Here is a 26,641-nt window from a genome sequence, read left to right on the forward strand (position 1 = left end):
ACCCTCTGCCCCCACACGAGCTGGAATGCAGCAGGCAGAACAACAGAATCCACCGAGTGCCACCTCACGACAGCTTCCAAGAGGAATGACAGCATTTTCCTTGTGCTTCTACCTTCACCAGTGGATTGACAGTCATAACTTGACACTGTTTTCTGTGATGTGCTGCTTTCCCTATCTTTGGGTTTAGTTTGAATCATATCAGACCATAAGGTCTACTTGAATTTTCTGCAATGTACAGCGAGAGGATGACACACATGCAAAGCACCTCTAAACAGGTAACAGTCTGCTGTGGGGGTGTTTAGGCACAGCTAAACTCTGCTGGCTTAATCTTAGCTGTTTACAGGGGTCTGGAGTGACAGGACAAGGGGGAATGGCCTCAAACTGACAGAGGGCAGGGTTAGATTAGATATTGGGAAGAAATTCTTACTTGTGAGGGTGGTGAGGCATTGGCACAGACTGCCCAGAGAAGCTGTGGCTGCCCCATCCCTGGAAGTGTTCCCAGCCAGGTTGGATGGGGCTTGGAGCAACCTGGGATAGTGGAAGGTGTCCCTGCACATGGCAGGGCATTGGAATGAAATGAGTTCAAGGTCCTTTCCAACTCAAACCATTCTGGGATGATTTTATACTTCATTTACTGGCAAAGATGTGTCCTGGGTAACGGTGCCATCTGTGCCAAGGTGGAAGGTGTTTCTGTGTTGTGCTTTAGCTGAAGTGCCTGTGGCTCACACAGTTTATGTACCACAAACAGCAATTAGCTAAATAAATGCCTGTGTCCTGCTGTCAGTGATACTGTAATGAAAACCCAGATGGATAATTAGGTGGCTTTCACAAGCTGAATACACTTGATTTGAAAACAAAATAAATACAGTATTCTGAAACCAAGATCTAATTGGGATATCTTAATTCTTACATGCCCTGTAGAAGCTAGATGGTGAGATCTACTTAACAAAGCCATTTTTCTTGGCCTCATTTTCCCTAAATTCATAACAGACTAATAACACTTCCTCATAGGAATTCCAAGCATTTGTAAACCTTTCAGCTGTCTGGCCCTGAGCTGCACCACAGTTTATATAGTAAGTCATTCATTTGCAACTTTATCTTCCAAGAGAGCTGTCAACTGAAGAAAAACAAGCTGCATTTCCTTTTCACTTTTTTCTTTCCACAAAAAAACCCGACCTAAACCAAAGCAGTGCCAGCTCCCCGCATCGTGTATGAAGCAGCAGGACCAGCACATGTGCCAGGTGACATTCCCCACTCTTGGAGGGATTTGGCTCTGCCGAGCAATGTGTTTGCCCACAGACTGAGCTGTCATTGTGCTTATTTTCCCTTGCTTCTCCCCATGTTTTTACATCCCTATTTTTTCCCTCCTGCCAGGGAGGGCTGGCTGTATTCCCTGCACTGCTGCTCTGTTTGCAGCCCGGAGGAGCTGCACCACCCAAGGAGGGTGCTGTGAGGGCTCGGTGTTCACCCAGGCCGGGCTGTGGGGAGGTCGCAGGGGCACCCAGGGGCTGCTCCCTCGGGGTCCGGCCCACCTTGTCACACCCCGGGAGCCGTGTCCAGGTGCTGTTCACAGCCCGGGAGCCGTGTCCAGGTGCTCTGGGCCCGGCGCGGCCCGGCCGGATCCACCCGCGGCCCGGCCCGGCCCGCAGGACGCGGCCGTTGCCACGGCGACCCCTGGGCCTGGGGAGCTGCGACCGAAAATGGAATCGTTACCCCCTGGAATCGTTCATACCCTCCCCTCCGTAATTCACGGAATCGTTTGGCTTGGAAAGACCTTAGAGCTCATCCCGTTCCACGCCCCAGCCGTGGGCAGCGATGGCGGTAAATCCCACTAATCTCCTTCCCAGCCGCTTTCCCCCCCGCCCCGTCCCTCGCACCTTCGGAGGCTTCAGGCTCGGTGACACCGGGCGTCGTGGGGAGAGCGGGTCTGCTCTGCCCGTGCTACCAGACGTGCCTGCGGCGTCTGCGGAGCGGTGACACGGCGGTGACACGGGGCAGCACCGCGGCGCTCGCTGCCCGCCGCTGCATCACAATGGCGTGGTGGAACCAAGGAAGGTGGAACGCAGCTTGATGGAACCGTGAAATCACAGCTTCGCAGGATGGCTTGGGCTGGAAGGTCACCTTGTTCCACCCCCCTGCGGTGGGCAGGGACACCTTCCACTAGACCACGGTGCTCCAAGCCCTGTCCAACCTGGCCTTGGGTACTTACAGGGAGGGAGCAGCCGCAGCTTCTCTGGGCAGCCTGTGCCAGGGCCTGCCCACCCTCACAGGGAAGACTTTCTTCCTAATACCCCATCTAAATCTCAGATAAAGCCCTCTGGGATTTATGGCATTGCTGCAAATGGGGGCTTTTTGCAGGAGAATCTTGCAAAGTCCATCTGAGGCCAGACACCAGCGCTTCACTCTCCACAGTGAGACTGAGGCTGTTTCACAGTGTCAAGAGTTTTGTTAAACACATAATCCTTAGGAAAGAGCTGTGTTGAAATAGGATATAAAATGCTCCATTAAGTGCAGCGAACTTCCTTCTGGGAAGGAAGGGGTTTTGCTGCTGTTTCCTATGGGACCTGGCTGCCCGGTTAGCTGTGCTGCTGTGGAGAAGAGAGTGACTTGTCTGGTTCAAGGTGGCAAGCTCCATACCACAACTGCTGAACTCATCAGCAAACTGGTCAAGCCTCTGGGGCTGCAGGTGCCTTCATACTCCCTGTTATTAAATCTTCGGGTCAGGGCTTAGCTTTAATGCTGTCTGGTGTGCTCAGCTGGACCATCTCTGCTAAGCTTTTTTAATTGAATGACAGGCAGGATTCATAACGCCAGCCCTGGGCTCCTGCTTGAACATCAAGGGAGGAGGCGATGTGTCATTTTAAGAAATCAATGCATCTTCTCAAGGCAGCCAGAGCTTACCATTTCATTTCACAGCTGCCAAGAGATTAACTATACAACTGTCAGGTGTGATCCTCTAACAGACAAGGGAGATAACAAATATGAGTGAAAGCAGGTTGGTAGCCTTGTTTGGAGAGGAGGGCCAGCAGAGATTAGTATTTGATAATTACACAAAGTTTCTGTGGGAAACAAATATTCATGCTCATGTCATGGGTCTCAACCCTGTTGTTTGGATGGTGTGTGCTGGGAAATGGAGCTGTCCTTTCCAACCAGCCTTGGTGCTCTGAGGGTGTGAGGAGAGTCCTGTGGAGATACAGTTTACCCTGACTCCTGTTGCAGCTGGACCCTGTGCCAGATGCCCAAGGAGGAATCATGGAAGCATACCATCACAGGGTGGCTTGGTCTGGAAGGGGCCTTAGTGCTCACCTTGTTCCACCTGAGCACAGCACGGTGCATGTTTGAAATGGGCTTTAAGGCTGGAGAAGGCTTGTACTTCTATTGCCAAAAATACTGACCTGAATCCCAATGTTAGCGTGGAAAAAGAGAATCCCTTTGGCTGTCCCTACCCTGAGCTGCTGGCCAAGCTGTTTTCTTGGTTTTAGGGATGGGAGAGTAAACCTGCTTAGAGTCTACAGCTGAAATTTTAGTTTTTTCCATCCCTTTGCAACAGGGATCAATTCAACTATAGGATTTTATAGCATTCGATGAATCTCTTTGAATTAATACACATACAAATGTGTTTGAAGCCTCCAACACCATGTAACCCTTTGCTCCCCTCATCAGCTGAGCTGTCTCTGTGACAGAACTGACAGCCACTGTCACCCTGTTTGTCACTCTGCCTGTCTTGTCCACAGCATCAAAATAAAGAACTTGTTAGTCCTGTCTGAGATCAAGATATAAGCAGACAATTGATTTTTCTCCTTCTTTTCATTAGTGAGTTCTGACACTTAATAAAACATACATTTCCACACTCAGGGTAAGCAAAACATCCAGATAGTGGCTGTCAGAGAAGGCTGGGAGCAAGGATTAATCTTTATGGAAAATCAATAGCTAGAACAGAAAAATTGGCAGAACCCAAATTAAAAGTCGCTGGCAATTTCTGTCTTCATATTTCACATCTGCATTTCTGAAAAAGAGATTTTCTGTAAAGGCAACAACCACAGAGGCAGGGAGGAGAGTGGACTTTGTGCCTGGTTCCTCTTCTGCTGTTTCCAGGTGGTACCTGGCAGGTGGAGGTGGGTGCCAGGTTTGGAGCAGCTCTTTGGGCAGCACCTGGTTCAATGTGATCCCTGTTCCAGGACAGAGGGCTGTGCAACACTGACCTTTCTGCTGGAGGTTGTGTCCCAATGGCAGCACTGTCATTAAATCTCCCAACATCACCTCCTCCAGGGTGCCTGAGTTATCCCTGCAGCCCCAAATTTTACCCATCCTCCATGATATTCACCTGGCTGCGTGCAAGCAGGATTTTCAGAGCGACGTAAAGGCTGCAGCCCCCATCATCACAAGGGTATGACTGATTTACTCACTGCTTGCTCCCAGTTTCACTGGTGCCTCAGATACCTGAAATAAATTATACATTCCAAATATATTCCAACTCTAAATCACAGCCACACATCAGTGAACTCGTGGCGTTCGTCAGACTCTGATTCAGAGGCTCACTTTGAGAAGGAAGAGGAATTGAAGTTTTCTAAGGAACCCGGGGGAAGGAGGGAGGGAATTGCTCTTGTGGGATGCAAAAACCCCAGCTGGACCAGGGCAGGAAAGAGTTAATTTTGTCCCCGAGGCAGCAATTATCTCCAGCTCATTACACCCACTAATGGCACCCGAGGAGAGAGCCCCAAAGCCTGGACGTGCCAGAGTTTGTAGTGGCTTTTTGCGTAGAGCAGGTCAATAAATCTGGGGGTTTGGAGGCAGGTTTGGGACAAAAATCTTCTCTGGTGTGAGCCTCACGATCACGCAGGGCTGAGTCCCCGATTTCCTCAGGAGCATTTGCCTTGTAGGCTCTGTTTTCCTCCCCTGCTGATGGATGGACATCCCGGACAAGTCTTGGCACCAAAGGGGACCCCTGGGGTGGACACCCCCTCCCTTCTCCAGCGGTGACATTAATTGAAGCACGTGTGGGCATGAGAGTCGAGAGCCCGTCTGAGCCGCCGCGCTGGGTTATTGATGATCTCGCTCAGGGAGATGAGCGGGGTCAGGGGAGCTCCTTCATCTTGCTGGGAGCTCATCAAAAGCCCGTTCGGATCTCTTTGTGCTGTGCTGAGCTTTGCAAGACAGACGTCCTTGAGCGTAAGTTCAAGGCAGGTTGTCCTGTCCCGGATCCCACGAGACATCCCTTGCTGGCAGCCGCATCCCAGCAGCGACTGTGCTTCCCCTTTTTCCGGGAAACTTCCCAAGGGGGTCGCGTTTCTTTGGATGTGGGAGAGCAAAGACGGGAAGTGGGAACTTGCTGAGCCTGCAGCTTTGTCCCCTGGTGACAGCCCGGGCTGTGCCTGGCGGGGAGCACAGCAGGGATGATGCCGGGGTGCAGCTGGATGCCTGCCCTCCCCAGGGAATGGACATGGACACAGCTCCGGGCTCGAGCATTGATCCCGCTGGGAGCGCTGTGCCCGGCACAGCCGCAGAGCAGGGAAGCAGAGCCGCCCTGCTGTGATTTATCGCCCGGCTGGGCTTGTGCTCCCTCCCATCTGTCTGGGCTTCCATGTCCCGTGGATAAATCAGCCTGAAGCGTTTGATCCCACAACAGCCTACAAGCAAGGGGAGCTGCAAACCGCCAGGGCAGGAGCAAGGCAGGAGCTTTTATTTCTTGAATGCTACAGTGGTTTGAGGAACATTTGTGTGTGTGACTGGGGCATGTCTGTGCCTCAAGGAGGGATTGAGGCGCACAGAGAGATGATGACCTGCTTGGGTTTGTGGAGAAGTGGGGGTGACCTCTGCACAGCTAGTTTAGTGTCGTCACTGATTCCCAGAAAGCTTTTCAGGGGTCACGAGCATCTTTCACATGACCACAGACACTGGCCCTTCCTGGGTTAACAGGAGTGACTGTGGGGCTGGATCTGTGCGGAGGGAGCAGAGTCAGAGCTTGGAGTGAGATTGGGCTTTGATGTTGCCTTGCTGCTCACAGGGATGCTCTCTCCAGGGAGCATCTAGCCCCAAGGCTGGGGCAGGGGCTGTGGCACCCCATGGCTCTGGTCTGGGGGTTGATCCAGCGGGGCTGGAGGGGCTGCAGCACAGGGCCAGAGCAGGGGGGTCCCTCTGGGAATCCTGACAGCCCCAGGCTCCAGCAGCAGGACAGAAGGGTGAAGTCATGCCCATGTCATCCCATCCATCTCTGCCGCTTGCAGGCTGGTCCCGGGGGAAGTGCAGGCTTTGGCAGCTCTAAGTGGGGTTGGAGGCGGATGCAATTCTGGAGAATAAGATTCCGTTGCAAACCTGTAAAATAAAAAAAAAATTAAACTTCTTGGCTGAGGAGCTTGTTTAGAGATCTTATCTCTGGCAGAGGAAATAATTCTTAATTCCCTCCCTTGCTGCCTCCCAGCAGTTTCTGGGTCCCCAGAGGGGCACAGGTCTGTCAGGAAACGAGCTGGGGAAGCAGCTTTTGTTCACGGAACTGAGACTGACCCGAAGTGGCTCTGGGTGAAGCTGCTGCTGCTGCCACGTGCAGTCCCTACTGTGGGGAGAGGCAGGTGGGGTGTGCGTGGGGTGGGCAGACTGCACAATGCGTTTGAGACAGATTGCAGGCAAAAATTACATTTTTTGAAGCGTTGGGTGGAATCAGGAGGTGGTTTGGGCAATGCTGATCCCTCTGCTTCATCCCCAGGGTCCTCTGGGCAGGGCTGCCTGGGCTCTGCAGAAGGAAGAATGGGGGGCTGCACTGCTCCTGTCTGAGCTGGTGAGCTGCTGGGATATTGTGTGCAATGGGATAAAATGCATTTAAGCTTGGTGCCATCCACAGCCTTGTCTGCTGTGTGGCAGAGCACTGGGGCTGGGCTGTCCGAGGACCCTCATGACTGTCCTGCCATTGAACAGGGGGGCAGAGGGTGAGGAGGGTCCAGGCTTCTGCCTCCCAGTGGGTCAGTGGGGAGAGCAGAGTCCCTGCTCACTCAGCTTTTGTCCCTTGTGTTCATTGTCACCTCCGCCCGCACCGAGAGCCTCCTCTGAGTCATCTCCCGGCTCAATGGAGTGTGTGGGCTTAGTGCAGCTTTAGCTGTTCATCCTCTGCTGTGCTGATGCCTGACACGGGCAAGTGGAGCAATTTATAGTGTGGGGATGAGGCAAATGAACGTCCTTTGCCGATACAATGGACCTTGCTCTCCTCCCACCAGCTCAAGCAGCAGCTTCCATCTGAGCTGGTGTCACTGCAGCCCAGCGAGGGCTGCTGAAGTGGCTGCTGCTTGAGGAGCTCAGGAGATCTTAAAAGAAATATGGACTTGTTTTATGATGAATGACACAGTGCTTAGCTGTAAAACACAGCCTCTGTGGAGAGGAGGCTCTTGAAAATGTTCCTGTGTGCAAGCAGTGAATAGAGCAAAGCCATGGCTGCAGCTGCACCTCACCTCTTCTCTGAGGTTTAATCCTGCCGGATGAGGTTGGTGCTGGCACTCAGGACTGTGACTGGCCTCATCACCAGAGTGGCTGCCAGGGCTGTCCTTGCCTTTCTCACCCTGGCCCTGCTGCCTGATCATGGCCTTTGCCACGTGCAGTTCTGCCCCAGAATGTGCCCCACTCCTGGTCCCTGAGGAGCATAGGGCTGGTGGCCCCTGGGGGATTCTGTCAGCTGTCAAATGCTTGAAGCACCTTTGTGGAGTTCAGCAAACCTCTTTGCATATGAAATAGCAGGTCTCCAGAGAGCAAATCCAGAGTGAAATATCTCTCCTGGTGACTGACATCAACTTCCTCATTAATGGTGCTTTTCTGCTGTGCTGTGTGGTCACCTGCCCTTACCAGCTCCTTACCTGCAGCACACGTGAGAGCTGAGGCAGGCTCCAAGCCCAAGCTCCTGCTGGGGTTCAGTTTCATCCCATTTGCAAGGGCTGAGCTGGGAGTCAGGGGCCGTGGGGCTCACGGAGCACATTTTGTGTCTGGTCACAGAGATGAGTGAGATGCCATGAGCCTGGAGTCAACATGATCCTTATCACCGGTGTAGCTTAAACCAGAGGGAAGTCACAGGAGCAGAAGTGTTCTTGGAGGTGCCACAGCACTTGTGACAGAGGTTTTGGGGGTGCCTGCATTTGGTGGGGATCAGTAGTGTAGCACAGCGGGTCTCTGCAGCTGCACTTGTCACCAGGGCAGGGACAATCCTGGGGCTTGTCCCACACTGGGGGCCAGTGTGACTGGAGCCAATGCAGCCCCTTCCCTTCCCTGCCTGCAGGCAGGATGCTCTGGGCAGGACTGGGGGGGGATGTTTGAGCCCCCCAGGCTGCCCCTCACAGTGGGTGCCGTGCAGTCAATGCCCGAGATAACCCAGCAGGAAACGGGGAGGAAACGCAGCTTGGGGCCCCTCTGCCAGCCCGCGAGCGGGGCCGCTCTGGCCCCTCGGCATCGCTCCGGCTGTGCTCTTCCAGCCTCCCTGCGGCCCCACTGGGCTGAAAACATCCATTTTAGGTGCCTGTCGGCAGCGATTAAGGCGCACAATGCTGACGGCCGTGCGGGGGGAGCCCACGGCCACGCTGGGGCTGCCGCAGGGGGAGCGGAGCGGAGGACTGGCTGCCCTGCACGTCCCAGCGCTGCCGCGGGTCGTGCGAGGCTGCGGGGCCGTTACGCAAGGGCCGGCGGGTGCCGGGACATCCTGTGTCCCACGCCGGCTCGGGCTGGCCCCAGGCTGCTGGGCTCCTGTGGACATCACCCACAGGAAAACTTCCCGTGGCTGCAGGACTTTCAGCCTCGTGATGCTTTTCTCATCGTGGATGGCAGTTGTGGCACCGGAGGCTCCCAGATGTCAGCAGCTTGGTCATCTGGGATTTGGGCAGAGGATCCGTACAAAGGGAGAAACTGATTGTGGCTACTCAAGTGGCAGTTCTGCTGGGCATTTTCCTTGTGGGGTTTGCAGGCACCTCCAAGAGTGGGTGACTGGCTGCTGGTCCTTTCTGAACCATGGGGTTGCCAGCTTGTGGCCAGATGGGGAGGAAGGGGCAGGATGGGGAGGTGTTTCTGTACAGGCAGAGCCAAGCTTGCCTGTCCCGCTAATCACAGTGTCCTACTTGGTGTCTGCATCAAGAACGGGGCTAATCCTAATCCAGGGCAAGGATAAAGGGCCACAAGTGCCGCATGCCAGGGAGCCACGTTCTGGTTGGCCCTGGCCACGGTGCCTTGGTTTACTGCCCTAAGCCCCAAGGTCAGTCCAGCTAGCCCAGTTCCAGTTTGGGCTTAGCTGGACCTGCCTTCCAGGATGGAGCCAGAGCTACTTTAGGGCCTTGGTCTGCACACTGCTGCCAGCACAGCAAAGGACAAACACACAGAGCTCAAGTTTCAAGTTGTGTGTGGCTTTTCAACCCCATCAAATAGCTTTATTCACACAAACGTCCCTTAATTTACAAAGCCTCTGCCATTCATACACATCAGGGGATCCACAGTGTTCAGAAAACTTAAATAAAACATTTCATACCAACCCAAGGAAACCAAGTACAAAAAATATTTATATAAAGTTGTTCACACATAGGTCCTAGATAACCAGCTTCTGTGCAAAAAAAAAAAAAAAACCCAAAAAAAACAAACCAAACAAAAAAAAAAAACCAAAAAAAAACAAACCAAACAAAAAAAAAAAACAACAACCAAAAAAAACCCCAACAAAAAAAACCAGATTAATTTACTAATATTATCTTTAGTCTGGAGTCTGGGTTTAAGCCTTCTGCTCTTGCTAGCTCAGCACAGGAGCTGTGGGGAGCAGGGAGAGCCCTCAGCAGGGCTGGGCAGTCATGAGCCCCCGTCCTGGAGCTCACCCAGAACCCTTCTGGTGTGGTAGTGAAGCAGCTCACCCTGCAAAGCTGCTGTTTTCTGCTGGGTGAGTGAGCTGAAGGTCCATGCTTGCCTGGGCAGCTGCAGGGAATAGGTGCCAGGCTGGGGCCACCAGGCACTCCTGTGTGGCCCCTGTGAGCTCTTCCAGCAGCCTAGACACCCTCAGGGCTAAAAGCATTTGTGCAGGCTGCAGAGAAATGATCTGGCAGATCACAGCTGGAAGAGAGCAGCTCCCTGCACTTCCCTTCCAGCTACACCCACCAGACACCCTGCCCTGAAGTGAGAAATGCTTCTGGACATGAAGAGCCCACATGCTGGATGTGCCTGTAACCAGCTGAGGAGCACAGGAGACACTGGCACGACTCCTCCCAACACCAGTGGCACAAGCATTGGCTGCACCCCTGTGCAAAGGAAATGGGGCTCTGCTTTCCCCATGGCTGATGGGATGGGGGCTGTGAGGAGTGGAGCACTGAGCTCTGCTCACCCACCCCATGCCAGCATTGCCAAAAAGGGCACCAGGAGCACCCTTGCCCTGGGCAGCTGTAGTGTGAGGTTTGGGCAGCACAGGCCTGGGGTAAGGAAGGAAAGCAGCAGCATTTCCCTGTTCTCCTGACCTGCAGAAAGCCCAGGGAAACAAATCCCAGTTTGTGCCCTGCAGCAGCTCCCCTGTGAGGCTTGGCAGGCTTAAACCCAGACTCGTACTGCATACGGAGGAGACAGACACTGCACACAACGGAGGATTTCCACGACGATGGTAACGCTTGTTTTACATCTTATTGCTCCAGAAAGGCTCTGGGAGCCTGTGATATGTGAAGGAGCTGGGTCCTGAGGAGTAGAGGAAGACCACAGGGGTAACTTATCTGTCACTAGCACTGCTGAACCCCAAACACAGCAGCAAGTGGATACAGGGGAGCTAATCTAACCCCTCTAGGCTACAGCCACCTCTGCTTTCCTCCCCACGGACCGAAGCTGGCCGGGAGATCCCCGTGACACCTGCATGATGCCGGTGGTGTCGGCCTTGCTGCAGGCTGGTGCAGATAACACGGTTCCCAATCCTCCTGAGGCTTGGCTTGTTCCCCCACCCACCCCACATCCCTCTTGTAAACAGCAAAATCAGAAGTAAACAGTTTCATACAATCACTCCCCTGGCATGGGCACCATCTGGGGCCACATGAGCCCAGAGAGCTCTGCAAGGGGGGCTTGGCTCCCCCCACACTAACCAGCTACCCCCAGCACCTGGATGCTCAGCTTCACTGCAGCCAGGAAGAGACAAACAGCATGGCCCTGGGCTGGGAAATGGGCCACAGGCTCGGGGCTGCTTTCTTAAACTTGGATTTTCCCAGCAGTGCATCCTAGTGCCAAACATCCACAGCAGAGGAGGAAGTTTGGCCTGCAGGGGCTGGGCAGGTGAGACCCAAAAGACCCACCTGGGAAGAGAAGCCTAAACATTCTCCATCTCACAGCATATGCAGGTTTGAGCTGTTCCTGTTCCCACATTGTTCTAGAGGGAGTGCTGGTCTGGGCCAAAGTAACTGAGGGAGAGATGTGGGGAGCTGTAAACACAAGGCAGGTTCCTATATAGTCTGGGGAGTTGAGCACAAACAGCAGCAAAATCAGAGAGAAATGCTCTTAAAAGGACAAACTAATCAGGGAAACATCCACATTGGCCAAAGGCTAGCAGCCCTAGGACTCCTCCTTGGAAGTGTTTGCTAAATCCTAAGTAAGGCACTACGGTCTAGCTCACTAACATCAAGCTGCTTGAAAAACACATCTGCAATGCAAAAGCTGAGGTGGAGACGTGTGGTTTGAAGATGGCCTGAAACAGCAGTGCACCAAGAGGGCCGACCCTCCCAGGGCCTGCTGGACTCACTCCTGTCCTGAGAAGAACAGGGCAATCCAGTTGCTGCCTTCCAGCTTCACCTCCTGCCCCCTTACTGCACCCGCTCAGGCCAGGGTTCGGTTAGAACAGCTGTAACAGTCAGGAGCAAAGGCTCTGCCAGGTGGAGGACGTATGGTCCAGTGATCAGGGCACTAACACTGCACTTGTGAGCTAAATGGTTCCCTCTCCCCTTCCTGTGGGATGCAGCACAGGAAGCTGCAGGAATCCCACCCAGCTGCAGTGCATAGAAGCATCCCTAGGGACAAACACATGCACAGTGTGAAAACAAGGGCTTGGCAGTGTATTTGGGCTGTCCAAACCTTCACAAGTCACGGACAGCCACTCTGGAGCCTCCTGGTCCTCCTAAGAAGGACCAGGCCTTCCTGCAGCCACAGTTATAGCTTTGTGTCCTGGGAAAGATGGAAGAGAAGAAAGAAGCCCCTCCATCCTTTCCCTGCTCTGCCTGAGCCTACCTGAATTTCCTCCATTTCCATTCCTTCCTGTGAGGACAGCATAGTACACTGAGGAGATACATGGAGGTGCTGCCAGTTAGGAACCTTCCAGTGATGGCAGAGGAAAGCTGCAGGCAAGGAGCAGTTCCCACAGCCAGGGATGAGGGGGACCCTCTCCTGCTTGTGACCATGGGCAGCTCCAGACTGAGTACCCTGACAGATCAGCAGTGATGCTGGGTCAGACCAGCCCACTTCCCAAACCACTGCTGGCGATTTCACCTGCTGAGAAACATTTTAGGTGGTTCAGAAGCTGCAGGGTAGAGAAGAGGTGGTGCTTTATATTGCATTTACAGTGAGCAAAGTGTAAAGATCATCAACACAGGGCAGCCCCAGAACAGGAGTTTTGCTTTAAATATAGGCAAGGAAATTGAGTTTTAACTGCTCTGCCTGAGGTTCCAATCTCCTGACCTGAGCTGTACTGTACTGTAGCCTATCCTGAACAGCAGCATTGCCTTTTGCTTCCTGAAGATCATTAGCTAGCAGAGGAAAGTGTCCTGTGGGAGGCTAGAATCCAGCCCATGACCCATTAGGCCAAACCTCCTTCTCTCCACAGCATTCCTATTGACTGAAGTTTGGCATTAAATGGATCAGAGCAGTGAACTGCTTTCTGTTTCTTTTGTACTCAGATGATGTCAACCTGAAAGTGTACTCAGCAGCTCCCCAGTTCCCTCTGTATAGAAAGACAGTAACAAAGATGATCATGAAATCCAGCTTGGGAAGACCTGCTTTGCCAAATGGCTTTCCAGCTTGTTTATCCTACTCTGTCCTAATGTCAGCTGCTCACAAGCCTGGGCAGCACCACCTATTCAGGAGCTGCCTGGCTATGAAGTTATTTAGCTGCTTGCAACATGTGGTCCAAGAGACTCATTTTTCCTAAAGCACTGCACTCCCAATGCAAACCTAGCCACCACTTTGCTCCCATTTTCCCTAGGCAAAATCAATAGCTGTAAACCCAAAACTGTGCCCAGCTGGACTCGGAGCTGGTACCTGGCAGTACACCTCACCATCAGGCTGCTGATTCCCACTTCCTTACAGAACCACATCCCTAGAAACATCTACTGAGTCAAACAGCAGCTCAGGAGACACGGGGAGGGCTGGGCAAGGGCAGCTCTGCTCTCAGGATCATGTTTCAAAGTCTCATGAGTGTGACAGCTGCCAGCTCGTGTTCTTCCACAGGCACCTGCAGCCCCCTCCCAGACACCCACAACACCCTTCCCAACACAAAAAATTAACACCCAAATATTTCACATTGCCAGAGATCCTGTAGACCAGGGATCTTCTCTATCGTCATCTTCCCTTATCTTTGACTTCCTTGTTGCACGTAAATAATGGAGATTATGGGTCCCTGGTAAATAAATCTGCAAGAAAAAAACAAGAGAGGAGAAAGAGGTCAGGTTTGTCAGTGGTTTGTCTCAGTTACTACATTGTGACTGCAGGCATTGGTTCCTGAATGGAAGGGGTGCAGGACACCACTTCTGCCACCTGCCCACTTATCCCAGTTAGCCCAAAACACGTGCTGCCACTTCTCTCTACTGCCCAGTGCTTTGGCTATTGATCCAGATAGGAACTGGGCTCAGTTTACAGCCATTTTTTTTTCCCAAAAGGACTCAGACAGCAGTGCATGGAGCACACAGCCAAGGACAGCACACATTCAGCTGCCCCAGGGCGGGGGCTGAGCAGGGACAGACTGGCTGGAGATGAGCATCTCCTCACACCCCCACAACACAACCCCATCCCACACAGCTCCCTGCAGTGACAGTCCTGCTGGAACAAGCACAAGTGTTCCCACAGCAGAGCCTGGCCTTGAGAGTCCACGTGATGTGTCTGTGAGTGCTGGCTCCATGCACTCCACCAGGAAAGGTGGAACAAGCTGCAACCCCAGAGATGCCCTGCACCACTCTCCTGCTGCGTCAGCAGCAGCTCGGGCATCGTGAGTGGCTCTGCAAAAGGTGAGTAAAATCCACGCTGGTGCAACTGGAAGCACAGTAGGAGGGGTCTGGTGGGTAAAATCCAGGTTGGTGCAACTGGAAGCACAGTGGGAGAGGTTCACAGCTGAGCCCACAAAGATGCTCAGTGCCAAGGATTTTAGAGTTTAGAGTTTTAGAGGTAGATTTGCTGCACCAATGCTTGCTTTGGCCAAAGCCTCAACACACAACAACCCTCACAACCTGTAGCAGCAGAGGTGCTGCACACATTCATCCACAGCCCTGGCACCCTCCTTGCTCCGAGCTCAGGGACATGGGAATGCTCAACTCTGCACATAAGCTACCAGCATTTTCCACATAGTTTGTTTGCAACCCAGAAAATTCCCTGTGGACAGCAGAAGAACAGCACACCTACATACACATGATGTCACTTCTGTACTGAAAATACATCCTTTAGGATGTCCCAAACTCAAGGAGGCACCAACAGAGCTGAGGGCAGTGGTTGTGCTGGGAAGCAGCGGGGGTGGTCCCCGAGCACTAAACTCAGACAGTTAGATGGGGAAAAAAATATGGGGGGTGGATTTAGCTCCTCCATCCAGCAGGAGCAGGTCCCACCCCACCAGGGATGGGTGGGGGGCTCTGCAGAGACACCAAGGGAGCAGTGGGAAAGACCCGCTGCAGAAAAAATGCTACTGCCCAGCAAATTACTCCAATACCTTAGCCCTAGGAAATCTCATTAAAGAAATCCCTGCCTGAGGAACACATTTCTAAAGGACAAGGCTGCTCAGAGCAGAAGGCAAGGTCGTGGGCACACTCCTTTCCAGGAGAGGTTAACCAAAGGGATGCCACTTTTGCAGGCTGCCATTGGAATAAAGCCTTTCTTTTGAAGTTTGAGGAGGCGAGAGGCACGCAGACATCAGGTCAGGCCAAACACACAAGGATTCTTCTGGAAGGTTTCTCCTATTATGCAGCTTTGTTAGCAAGTAGGGCAGGGTTTCTGTTTGTGCTTCCCTGGAGTAGGAACATTATCAGGGAAGGTGCTTGCTTGAGCAGCCCTGAGCTCACTGCTCTGAGACAGGAGAGCTCGCCCCACTGACGCACATTTTTGCAGGGGCTTGTTCAAGAGCTTTTAATCCCTCCACTGATGCCACTTATAGTTTTAATCAGCTCGAATGTTCATTCGGCATCAGCAGGATGTGAACCAGCAGCCCATGGAGCCCTCACCCAGCACACAAGATGACTCCAATGTGTGGTCACACACAGGGGCAGTGGGGTCTCACGGCAGAGGAGGGAGAGAGAACCCAGCAGCTCCTGCTGTTAACCAAGTAGTCTGCCCCGTGTGGGAACACAGAGCACAAGGGAAGGGAGCTGAGTGCCTGATTTATCTCCTGAGCCTTCCCTCATGCTCTGTACCTATACTTGTGATGAATTCCTTGGGTGAATCCTTAAATCCAGCTGCAGTGACCTCCCCCCGAAGGTAAAGGAGGGGTGACAGCGAGCAAACACAAACACCAATACAATTGGCCAGAGGTGACATGGTCCAGGTCCCCTCAGGGCTTTATTTCTCCCCAGGGAGAATCAAAACTGCCCAAAAGGGTGTCACCACTCCATGGGGTGGCCCCTGTGATGCTGCATTCACTGCTATGGCTAAGAGGAACTGACCTTACTTTTACTGTCTATGGCTTTTGTCCATGCCAAAATCCACAAACCACACTGAAAACAGTCCAAAGTCAAAACCAACATTGTTTTAGGAATGAAATTGCTGTCCTTTAACAGGCCAGTGAGTAAAACTTGAGCTGAGTGATATTAACAGCCAAGATCTAACTTGATGCAGCAGAACCTGCACACTGACAGCTCTCAGAGCTGTGTCCCTGATCCCTGTCCTTCCTTCAGCTCTGAAATTCCACAGGGCAGCAGTTTATCAGCTGTGCTGGGGGTGGCTGGGCCCAGCACCAGAGAGCTCTGGCCAGGGTAGACACCATCATGCAGGGTGAGCAGATAAGCTTGTTCAGCATCAGCTCCTGGTGCACGTGTAAAATGCAAAGAGCAGAACAATGCAAATACAAACAGCCACTTTCAGCTGAAACTGGAATAATCAAACCCAGAGACAGAGAAGTGCTGGAGAGAACCAGACTGGCCACAGCTATTGAACACCTTCCTGCTCATGACAGCCCCTGAGATGCTGCAGCCTGCACAGATTCTTGCCATTCATCTTGAGCATCCACCCAAAATCAGACCAACTGTTTTATCCACAGTGAAAATATAATGGAATACAAATCTACCAGAACAAGCTGCTTCTACACTAATAACAACCATTGTAGTTTGATGTCCTGTGTGAATCAAAACTACAAAGTTTCTTAAACACATAACTGTCAGTGGTGGGTGATGCTGTACTCGCCCTTTGTGTTTGTGGCCAAGGGCCCTGTGTCACTGCAGGGAGCAGCCAAAGGCCACACTGCCACTGAACCTTTTTCCTCTACAACCTGTCTAAGGGTTGCACAAAGCCACCCCATCAGAGGATCCCACCAGAGCAGCATCTCCAGGAGGCCCCTCATCATCCTCAGGGCATCTAGAGGACAACTACCAAAGTGACACAGAAAGAAAGATGTTTACATTGCATGAAAGGAGAGTCATTCCAGCCTTCCAGTACTGGGAAGGAAGTGTGAAATACTCTCCAGTGGGCAGTGCAGTTAGTGCTGGGCTATCACAGAAAGAGACCCATCAGCAGATACCCAGCACAACCCAGCCACTCCCTAATTGTACTAGAAAGGCTTTTGTTCTCTTTGCCCAAAAGGCAGCTTTTGCCAACAACTCTAGAGAGCTGTAGATAAACTTGGCTTTATCTAAACATTTGCAGAAGGTAGGGAAGAAGTGTCCAAATCAAAAAGAGAATACCTTTGTTTTTCCCACAGAAATGTTTCCTATCTCTGCTGGAACTATTTGCACCAGTGCCACTAGCGGTGGGAAAAGCAAGGAGATGAGTTATCTCCACCTCAGACAGCCCAGTGTCCAGCAAAAACCAAGCCAAAAACACTTTCCTCTCTGAGAACTGACATTTCCTATCTGCATTTTGGAAGGGTAACAGAGCACGAAGCTCTCAGGTGCGTGTAGCATCCGTGGCAGAACTAAAGCTGAAGCTGCTGAGACATGAAGCGAAATCTGAAGAGGTCAGTGGCATAGCAAAGAATAAGCAAAAATCCAATTCCCTGGGTCAGGGAGGGTTACAGTTTTCCAGGTTATGACATGAACCAAAGCTGAGCAGGTCTGAACTGTCCTGGGGAAGAACATGCTGCATGACCCAGCATAGCAAAGCTACACACCAGTGCCACAAATAAGTTGGAAGAGGTTACGTGAGTTTCTCGGTCAACTAAAATTACCTGAGAGCAGAATTCAGGCTCTGCTCTAAATCCCATTTTAAGCTTCTCAAGCAGGTTTCCAATTTAAGATTTGCATTTAATAGCAGCCAGAAGAAGGCTGATTAGAATACACAAGTACACCAGGAAAACCATACAGCAAAGTGCACCATGTATTCTGGCTGCCCCACGAGCGAGGTGGAGGAACACTCTGGGTTTGCAGGAACATATGGCTGGTGCTGGGCTCTATCTGGGCCAAGTGACCACGCTCCATGTGCCAGGTTGGGTTATGTAAGAGCATCCCTGGCTGCCGCAGCTGTGTCACGACTGAGAGACCGGTGCAGACTCATGGATGGAGTTGGGGGGGCTGCAGAAGGCAGCTGGGTTTGAGCAAACAGCCGCGGGGTAGGACTGTCCCCTCGGTGTTTGTTATCCCTTCATGTACTATTCCGCAGATCTGCGCAGGATGAATTTTCCCCCGAGGGCAGGGGCTGGTTGCATAACGCAGCAGCATCGTGTCAGCACAGAGCCAGCGCAGATGGCACAGCCCGGCCTGACCCTCCACGTGCGGCAGAGCTGCTCCCACAGCCCCACGCCTCGCCCCGGGGCACAGGGCAGGGTGTCTGCTCCTCCCCGGGGCTGGAGCACACCCATATTAAGGGCTCTCATGTCCACAGATTCACTCCCCCACCCTAATCCCCAGCCCGCACTTGCACTGGGACCAGTATCCAGCCCCGGGCAGCAGTGCTTGAATCAGTTACTCGCACTTGAGATGGGTGTTAAGTATTTTGTGTGTGGAAGAGTGCAGAGGGGATGGTCTGTGGACCAGTTTGGACAGACCAACAGAGAAGAACAAGACCCACCCAATAAGTCTTTCAATTTCCATCCCTGTTTCTCTACAAACAGCACAGAGTGTACCTGGGCACACAGAGAAAGGGGGGGTCAGGCACCACAGTTTTTTCCATAAGCTCAGGAACCCTCAGGTGGCAGCAATGAGGGATTTTAGCAAAATCTGCCGAAATACCTTCACCTTCCCCACTGCCTGCTGCTGGGGGCTTGCTCTCAGAGCTGGACAAGCACACAGCCATCAGCTGAGGGCTGGTGAGTGCTGGCCAGGGACATGATTTCCTCCCTCTGCCCTCTTGCATCCATGGTCAGCTCCAGCCCAGCTGGCTGTGTGTGGTTTTGGGGTGAGGTGAGGGCTGGGCCCAAGCTGTGATGCCAGCACCTACACAGGCAGGCTGTCAAAGATCTCCTGGGACCAGTGATGGGCAAGCAGCTCTGCAGGAGCCTGAGAAAGGATGTGGGCTGGAAAGACGTCAGCCTCACCCCTGGTAATCTGTAATTCTTCAGTTTCATTGAAATGCTTGGCTGGGAGAATCCCTAGTAACAGCTTCTGTTTACAGACAGCTTTGCCATGTAGGCAACACCTCCCAGTCCTTCTGTGTCACTGGTGAGGGACACTGCCAGCTAAACCACATCCCTGGGGTTATGCCAGACCATGTGTGACCACCCAGGCCTCAGGATCAGGACCTCTGAGCTTGAGACTGTTTAGCAGGGGGGGAGAAGGGAAGGGACTCTGGACAGAGCTGAGCTCAGTCTGAGGAGAGCTGTTTTTAAGCTTCCTTCCTTAGCAGACACAGGTCTACAAACCCAGATGCTGGAGACCAAAGTATCTCCTGCGTTTGGGCCACTGATGTTCACACCAAGGGGAAGTCCTGCCTTTAATAGGGAAATGAAACAGAGCCACAAGATGGACCCATGTGCCTTGTAGGTGAAAGCAAAGAGTTCTGTGCCAAGACAGATGTGCCACTTGGTGCCTACTAACTGAGCCAGCTGGGCCCCGAGGTGTCCAAGTGTCACAGGCGAGGGGGATGGTGCTAGATAGGGAGTTCCAGCACAGACTGTGGAAATTACATTACACAGCAGAGGAGGCACAACTGGCAGATCCTTCCCTGACCCTGAGAGAGACAGATGTCACCAAAGCTTGTACCAAGTGCTTGCAGGTGTCTCTGCTGTGCCCCAGCCTGTCTCAGCCACCAGCCAGGACCTTTGAGGAGCAAGGCTCCTGCCCACCCCCTCCAGCTCTACTGGGCCCTTGGGCAGTGACAGGATGTGCAGCTGCTACTTCTATTTCTCACCTCTACTTTATTTCTGCAGTAGAATAGGTGAAAACAACCTCAGAAGCAGTGCTCTGATGAGTCACTGTAGAAATAGCTCTAGGAACATAAAAGACTCCTTTGTGTCATTACAAAGTGCACTATTGGGCCAGTATACCCAACAGAAAGAAGACAAGAAATGCAAATCACTTACCCAGCTGCAAAGCACAGCGGTGCCCTGCCCTGAATTTAAGCAGCACATGTAACCTGGTCCATTCTGGTTTCAAGCTCAAAGGCATCAGGTCGATCCTGTGGGTTAGCAGCCAACATGTCTTTCAAGAGCTGCTTGATCCCCTCAGACATGGAAGTCCTGCGTTTCTGAGGGATGTGCAGCTCCATCTTTGGGTTTTCTAGCAGCGCTTCCCCAACGGGCACAATCTCGGTCCCCTGCTTGATGTAAGTTCCCAGCAGCTCCTTCTTGGTCTCGGCGTCAATGAAGGTGATCCTCTCAATCATGGCCCAGATGATGATGCCGAGGGCAAAGATGTCAGCCTTGGCAGTGTAGTGTCCCTCCCACACCTCGGGTGCCATGTAGAAATCAGAGCCACAGGCCGAGGACAGCCAGTACTTGTTCACATTCACATTTTTGTTCTCGTGCCCACCCTCCTTGCCCCGAGCAGTCAGGCCAGCACAGACCTTGCTCAGCCCAAAGTCAGCCACCTTGAGCACAGGGGTGCCAGATTTCTCAGTTATCAGGATGTTGTCTGGCTTCAGGTCCCGGTGGACAATGTGGTTCTTGTGCAGGAAGGCAATGGCGCTGGTCAGCTGCAGCATGAAGCTCTTGTTGGTGGCAGGGTCGGGCCTTCGGGACAGCACGTACTGGTTGAGGTCTCCCCCTTCGCAGAACTCCATGACGAACCACAGGTAGCAAGGCTCCTCTGCATAGCCCAGGATCCTCTCACCTGACCAAAAGGGATAAAAGAGTGAGTTTTTCAGACACATTTCAAAGCCCATGTTAACCCAGGATGGCTGAGGAACAGGTCTGGTTTATGTGGACAGCAAAAATTCGAGTGAGTTTTTCAGACACATTTCAAAACCAAAGATGGCTGAGGAACAGGTCTGGTTTATGTGGACAGCAAAAATTTCAGGAATGTGACTGGGATCTATTGCACTGCAGGGCACCAGCAAGGATGCTGGCACTGCTGTGGCTTCAAGTGCTTTGGGATCCTGTTGAGCAGGACACACCAGCACCATGTTTATCCAAACCCAGTGCTGGGAACCAGCTCAGGGACATCCTCCTAGCAGAGTGCAGAGAACACATCATCTTCAGTCCTACCAGCAGGCCATTCTCCCCAGGCTCTGACAGCCAAAGCAGCAGAGGTTAAAAGCACAATTAGCAGTGAGTCTACAGGAAGAAAAAAATCACTTGTGTGAATGCCTCCTCTCCCACCTAAGCTCTGCTGCAGGAGGCAAAGGCTGGCTTGTTCCATCACTTTACTGGAACTGCACTCAGGGAGTAAATCACAGCCCTTAGCACTGTGCCAGCACAGACTTGCCAAGAGTGGTCACACCAGTGTCCAAGCCCTATGGACCACTGGGTCTTCCCAGAACAAATTTGTGCATTTAAGGATTGCGAGTTTGTTCTGGGGAAACTGCCACTTCATCCAGCTTTCATTAAGCGCCAACAAGTTTTTAATGAGAGGAAACTGGAGGTCCAAGCTGCAAGCAGTGTTTGCTGAGTGTAATCTCAGCCACACTTGTGACTGTAAATACTCCTACTACTCAGTATTACACCCCAAACAGCTTCTTCCTTCTCCAGACATCAAACTGAGCTCCTCAAGCTCAGAGCATCTCAGGCTCACTCCATAAAACTCCTGTCTAAGGAAGGACTCTCTTGCACATCAATTAGACATGTGAAGAACACAACAGCATCATATCAGCTAATGGGGCCAAGCCTGCCACTGGTGCTCCCCAGGGATGCCAGGATGCCCCAGGGAGCATTAGCAACAGACCCATCCTCATTTTCTGATGCCAGGAATGCAAACCCCAGGGTCAGACCCCAAGTCTCCTCCAGAGAGCATCCAGGTGATTGGCAGAGCATGCACACACCACCAGAGCATCATTTTGCTCTGGAAATTTATTTTCTTATCCTCAAGCACCATAAGAGAGAAGCTGGAGGATACCACTCACCTCTGCCACAGCTAAAAAGTCCCACAGCTGAACTCAAGTGTTTTTGAAAGCAGTTAAATAACTCCACCCATATGACAAAGTTGGGTTTTGTTTGAGCAAAGCCCTAGAGAACATCTGGGAAAGCAAAAAACTTCCAGCAGCAGGTAAAAGCCAAGGACTACCAGGGACACCCAGCCCTGGGCTGCACTGGTCAGCAGTCAGTGTGGGTGGGAATATTGGTTATTTGCACAAACAGTCTGTATCCATGGCTACTGCTATGGAAATGGAAACCTGCACAACAGAAGGATTTGGCTGCACCTCCCCATCCTCAATAATCTTTTGCTGAGATCAGGTCTGAAGGTTAGATCTAGGGGATGCAAGAACAGGGTGGAGTTACACAGGGTACTGGGTGCACTTTGGGGGTCTCATCTGCCTGGAAGGAGGCTCACCATGAAAGCCCAAGGGCCAGATGGAGCAGCACAGGACAGCTTGGCTCTGGAGACCAAAATGCTGACCAGGAAAAGCAGCTTCTCTGGTGCAGGCCACCTTTGGCATGGGAACTGAAGGAGAGGCTGCTTGTCCTGGGAGCAGAGACCCTGGCACAGCAGGACAGCTCCAGCTCACACAGCTGCCACCACTTTGATTTGTTAAATCCCAGGGACATCACAGCAGGACACAGGGTTTGGCTTTCCTGCTCTCCTCTGCAGCCATACAGCCCCAACACAGGGAGCAGGAGTGTCTGTCTCTTCTCTGCCAGGAATCAAACCATGACAGGGAGCATGGCAGAGCCCCACATCCCTCACACACAGCCAGGTGGGAGCATCCACACAGCACTGCTGGCAGCCCCTTCCCACAGGAAGCAGCTCAAACACTGGCTCAGCAGCAGCCAGGACCTGTCAGCTCTCACAAGCCAAGGTTTGTTTTTAGCATAAGGAACGCTCTGATTCAAAACTTGGCCCCTGAGCGTCAGCAAATGCAGGAAAGATGACGGGGACCCAGCAGTAGCTGTGAGCACCAGGCACTTCACTTTGGGTGGAGTATTGAGAGTGGAGGCTTAAGCCAAAAGTAATATTTCCTCATTTTCTTTCTATAATCTGAAAGTGTTTTAGTTGTTAAATCATCTTCCTGCCTTCAAAACAAACAGCTTTAAACATAAAGAGCTGGCAAGACGCTCCCTAAAGATGAGATGTGAGCAAACTGAAGACAAGCAGTCAAGAGCTGAGGAGATGCCAATGACAGGCTGGACCTGTTCTCTATCACCAAGCCAGCATCCCCATGTGCTCCCTGCCCAAACACAGCATGGCACACACTCACACTCCATCTTTCCAGGCAGCACACACACACCTCCCCCACCCCATCCCAGGGAGCTCATTAACAGCGTGCTAATTTGCTTAGCTTCATAGGGGAAATGAAAATCCAGTGAGAGCAGAAGCAGCATCCCAGTGCCCACAACCACATGTAACCTCTGACTCCCTCTGTGCAAGGAGACTGCACCAGAGAGATGGGAGCTGGCAGCATGGAATTCCAGGCAGTTGGAATGATGGCAACACACTTAGGTGATGCCAGGGCAGGCCATGAGTGAAGCTGAGTGCTGGTGGCAGGTTGATGGCCCCACAGATGACATGGGAGGAACAGGAAGCAACACCTTATACCTGTTCACTTAAGGCAGCTCTGTCACTGCTCTAGGGCAGGAACAAGAGGGGCATGTGATGGGCACAAGCACTGGAGGTGCTCCTGTGTCAGGGCTCTGAGCACACTATATGGGTGCCTCTCTTCCAGCTCAGCACCGAGCTTCCACCTTCCTTTTCACATCCTGACTTAAATTTAATTACTCCACATCTCGTTAAAACGATAAAGGTTCAGCCTCTGCGCCGTAGCTGAGACCAAACCCCGCCTGTATCCCGGCAGTTGTGCTCCCAATTCAGAAAGTCTCAGATTAATCCTGGCCGTGCCCTGAGCCCCGGCACGTTGGCACAGCATCTGCGCCGGCCCGTAAATAGCCCAGCTGCGGTCGTGCAGAATGGCACGGCAGCTCCACGGCACCGCCGCCCGCAGGGAGGGAGAGCCGGAGACCTGCAGGGCTCATCCAGCTCCAGATTTTTGTTTTGAAAATGTTTATCCACGTCTATCAGACCCAAGGCTTGGGAAGGTAGCAAGAACAGGCTGCCTGGCACAACACAGCCCTGAGGGCAGCCAGGCAGATGGAAAGGAGAATGTGCTCCAGCTTGGTTTTGGGAGTCCAACTACTCCTGTCCACGCTGCGGATGCAGAGCCCAGCTCTGCTCCCCTCTAAGGGTACAACCAGGGCAGGCAAAGCCCTCCCCACTGCTGGGAATTCGGAAGGATCAACTCCCCCCAGAGATGGGGCATCCATGGGTCTCCTTCCCCACCTAGAGATGGGCACCTGCAGCTACCCCAGAGCTTATCCCAATCCAAGCCAGCTCTCCTCAGAGCATGCAACATGACAGAGGGGGCAGGACCCCCCATACCTGCTACACCTGGACACACCCAAAGGGAAGAGCTGGCTCCTCTCCCAGGGAGCTGTGTGCCCTGGCTGTACAGGAATTTGGACACTGCCCTTTTCAGAGAGCCTCCCTTGGGTGGTTGTGTGAAGGAAGAGCAGAAGCTGGGATGCAGAGGGAGAGCCAGGCACGTCTGGACATGTCCACCCACAAGGGATACAGAGGAGACAGGCAAGGCAGGGACAGTCAGAGCCACAGGTTTGCTCAGAGGATGAATCTCAGGAGTTTTGCATGAACTCTGTGCCTGGCACAGGGTCTGGGGACTGCCTGCATCGGGGGCTCAGGAAGACTGAGCATCCCAAGGAGCTGGCAGGAATCCTGGCACGCAAGTTTGGGGCAGGAAGGATTGGGGGATTGGCTCTGCTCACAGCAGGCTGGGAGCACAGGGGCAGTAAGGGCACAGGGCTCCTGTATTTTTCCACATCTTCACAGCACATTGGCAAAGCTGGGTCTGAGAAGCAGCCAAGGGAGCAAAGGGAGGGAGGGAGCATTTTGGAGATGTCACCATCACAACCATCGACTGTGACAAGAGAAGGTGACCCCTGACAGCCACATGATGCTGCTGAGGGACCCCAGGGGAAAATGGGGTTATCAGCCCAGGCTACAGGCATTAGTGCTTCCAGGGCTGTTCCCATAGAGCCAGCAATGACACAGGGACAGCCCTAAAGCTGTGAGAGCTTGAGCCATAACAGGCTGCAGTCTTGGGGTGCTCAGAGATGGGACGGTACATTGGGCAGAGAGGGGGAGATGTCCCCTTGGTGCGACTGGGGCACAGGCTGTGAAGGTCCCCAGGGGGATATTTGTGGGCTGTAGCACAGGCCAGGGTAGCAGATGGAGCCTCAGAATTTGGGTGTAAGTGAGGACAAGTCAGTGCTAGCCAGGGATCCAGCACACAGGGATGTCCCCCAAGGGTTAGGTTTGAGCCTGGAGGTGGCAACAGGGCCCCTCAGGACTGGGGGCAGGACTGCAGGGCACATGGAGGGACCCCACTGGCATTGCTGCAAGACATGGGTGGGGCTTAGGGAATGGCTTCCTGGGAGCATCATACAGGAAAGGGAGAGTGGAGGGGATGGCTCAGCATGGGGGGATTGAGTCCAGAACTCAGTCCCTCAGGTGTGCTCAGGGTGAGTGGCAGCAAAGAGCCTGTGGGAAGCCCTGCAGGGACAGGACAGAGATGGGTGATGGGAGCAAGCCCAGAGCAGATACCCTAAAGAGAACCCCAAGCGTGCAGGGGTGACGGGTGCTCAGGGCACAGCGGGGAGAGCCCGGGGTGGTTACACTGGAAAAGCAGTGAGGCAAGGCGGGAGGAAGGGCACTGTGAGAGCTGGGGGAAGCTTTGGGTGCTGCTAAGCACAGGCAATGCCCAGGAAGGATTTGAGCAACAGGGTGATGGGTAGGAAGCGAGGGCAGCAGCAGCGCCTGAGGTGTGGGTGTCGTGGAAGGGTGTCCCTGAAGAAGGGAGACAAAACCAGGATGTCCTGCATGGAGCATCCCAGCAGCCACCGGCTCTGGGGGCACAGCCTGGCAGTGGGGCAGGAGGATCTGGCTGTGGGGGTCACTGATGGCAGGAGGGAGGTGGCAGACCCAGGTGCTCAGGGCTGGGGCCCGGTGACACGGGTGTCAGGGACAGGGAGGCCCTGGGCGCGGGAGGCGGCCCGGGAGGGCGCTGGGCCGAGCCGGGCTGCCCGGGGGTGCCGGTACCTTTGAGGGAGGTCTCGACGAGGCGCAGGTAGAGCTGGCTGCGCTTGTTGCCGTGGCTCATGCGCTGCCCCAGGCCGTGCCGCTGCAGGACGCACTCCTCGAAGCGCACCACGTTGGGGTGCTGCCGCCGGAGGCTCGTCAGGGCCCAGAACTCGGCCAGCGCCAGCTCCACGTTCTCGGGAGCGTCGCAGCGGATCCGCTTCACAGCCAGCCGGGCGCCGCTGCGGCCCGACACCGCCTCGTACACCACGCCGTAGGCGCCGCGGCCGATCTCGGCCAGCAGGGTGTACCGCGGGCTGCCGCCGCCGCCGATGCCCGGCCCCGCCGCCACCGCCGGCGCGCTGCCGGCCCCTTTAAGCGCTCGGCCAATCGCGGCCGCGCGGGGCGAACCACCGCGGCGCCGGGGGGGGGCGGCGGCCGCCGCGACGGGGCTCGGCCTCTCCCCGGTGCCGGCCCCGTACTCGGAAAGGGAGGCCCGGGTTTCCCGCCCCGGGAGCGGTAACAGGGTCGCGGCGCCGCCAGCGCGGTTCGGCGCGGCCGGGGCTCAGCGCGGCGGCAGGCCCCTCCCGCTCCCCCGCCACGGTGGTACGCGCCGCGCCGGTGTAAACAGGCCGGTCATAGGGGCCCCGGCGTCCGCCGCGGGTCTC

At 53.6% G+C, this 26,641-nt stretch overlaps 1 protein-coding gene across 1 annotated transcript; it reads right to left on the reverse strand.

The window, feature by feature from the left end:
• Positions 1 to 10,949: 10,949 nt before the first annotated feature.
• Positions 10,950 to 26,613, reverse strand: STK35 (serine/threonine kinase 35). Its single transcript, XM_041396103.1, has 4 exons — positions 26,584 to 26,613; positions 25,995 to 26,454; positions 19,817 to 20,564; positions 10,950 to 13,583 (listed from the first exon to the last, which is right to left on the reverse strand). Exons 1-3 carry the CDS (start codon positions 26,611 to 26,613, stop codon positions 19,852 to 19,854), a joined length of 1,203 nt encoding a protein of 400 aa, XP_041252037.1. The 3' UTR covers positions 10,950 to 13,583; positions 19,817 to 19,851.
• Between the last annotated feature and the right edge of the window lie 28 nt (positions 26,614 to 26,641).

The sequence above is a fragment of the Onychostruthus taczanowskii genome, unplaced genomic scaffold (assembly GCF_017590055.1).
Source record: "Onychostruthus taczanowskii isolate IOZ18803 unplaced genomic scaffold, ASM1759005v1 scaffold126, whole genome shotgun sequence".
In the NCBI taxonomy this organism is placed as follows: domain Eukaryota; kingdom Metazoa; phylum Chordata; class Aves; order Passeriformes; family Passeridae; genus Onychostruthus; species Onychostruthus taczanowskii.

Coding starts and splice junctions, on each gene's coding strand:
- STK35 (XM_041396103.1), bottom strand. CDS start 26,613: ATGACCGGCCTGTTTACACCGGCGCGGCGC. Junction 26,455..26,583: donor TGTTTACACCGGCGCGGCGC/GTACCACCGTGG, acceptor TCCCTTTCCGAG/TACGGGGCCGGCACCGGGGA. Junction 20,565..25,994: donor CGTCGAGACCTCCCTCAAAG/GTACCGGCACCC, acceptor CCTTTTGGTCAG/GTGAGAGGATCCTGGGCTAT.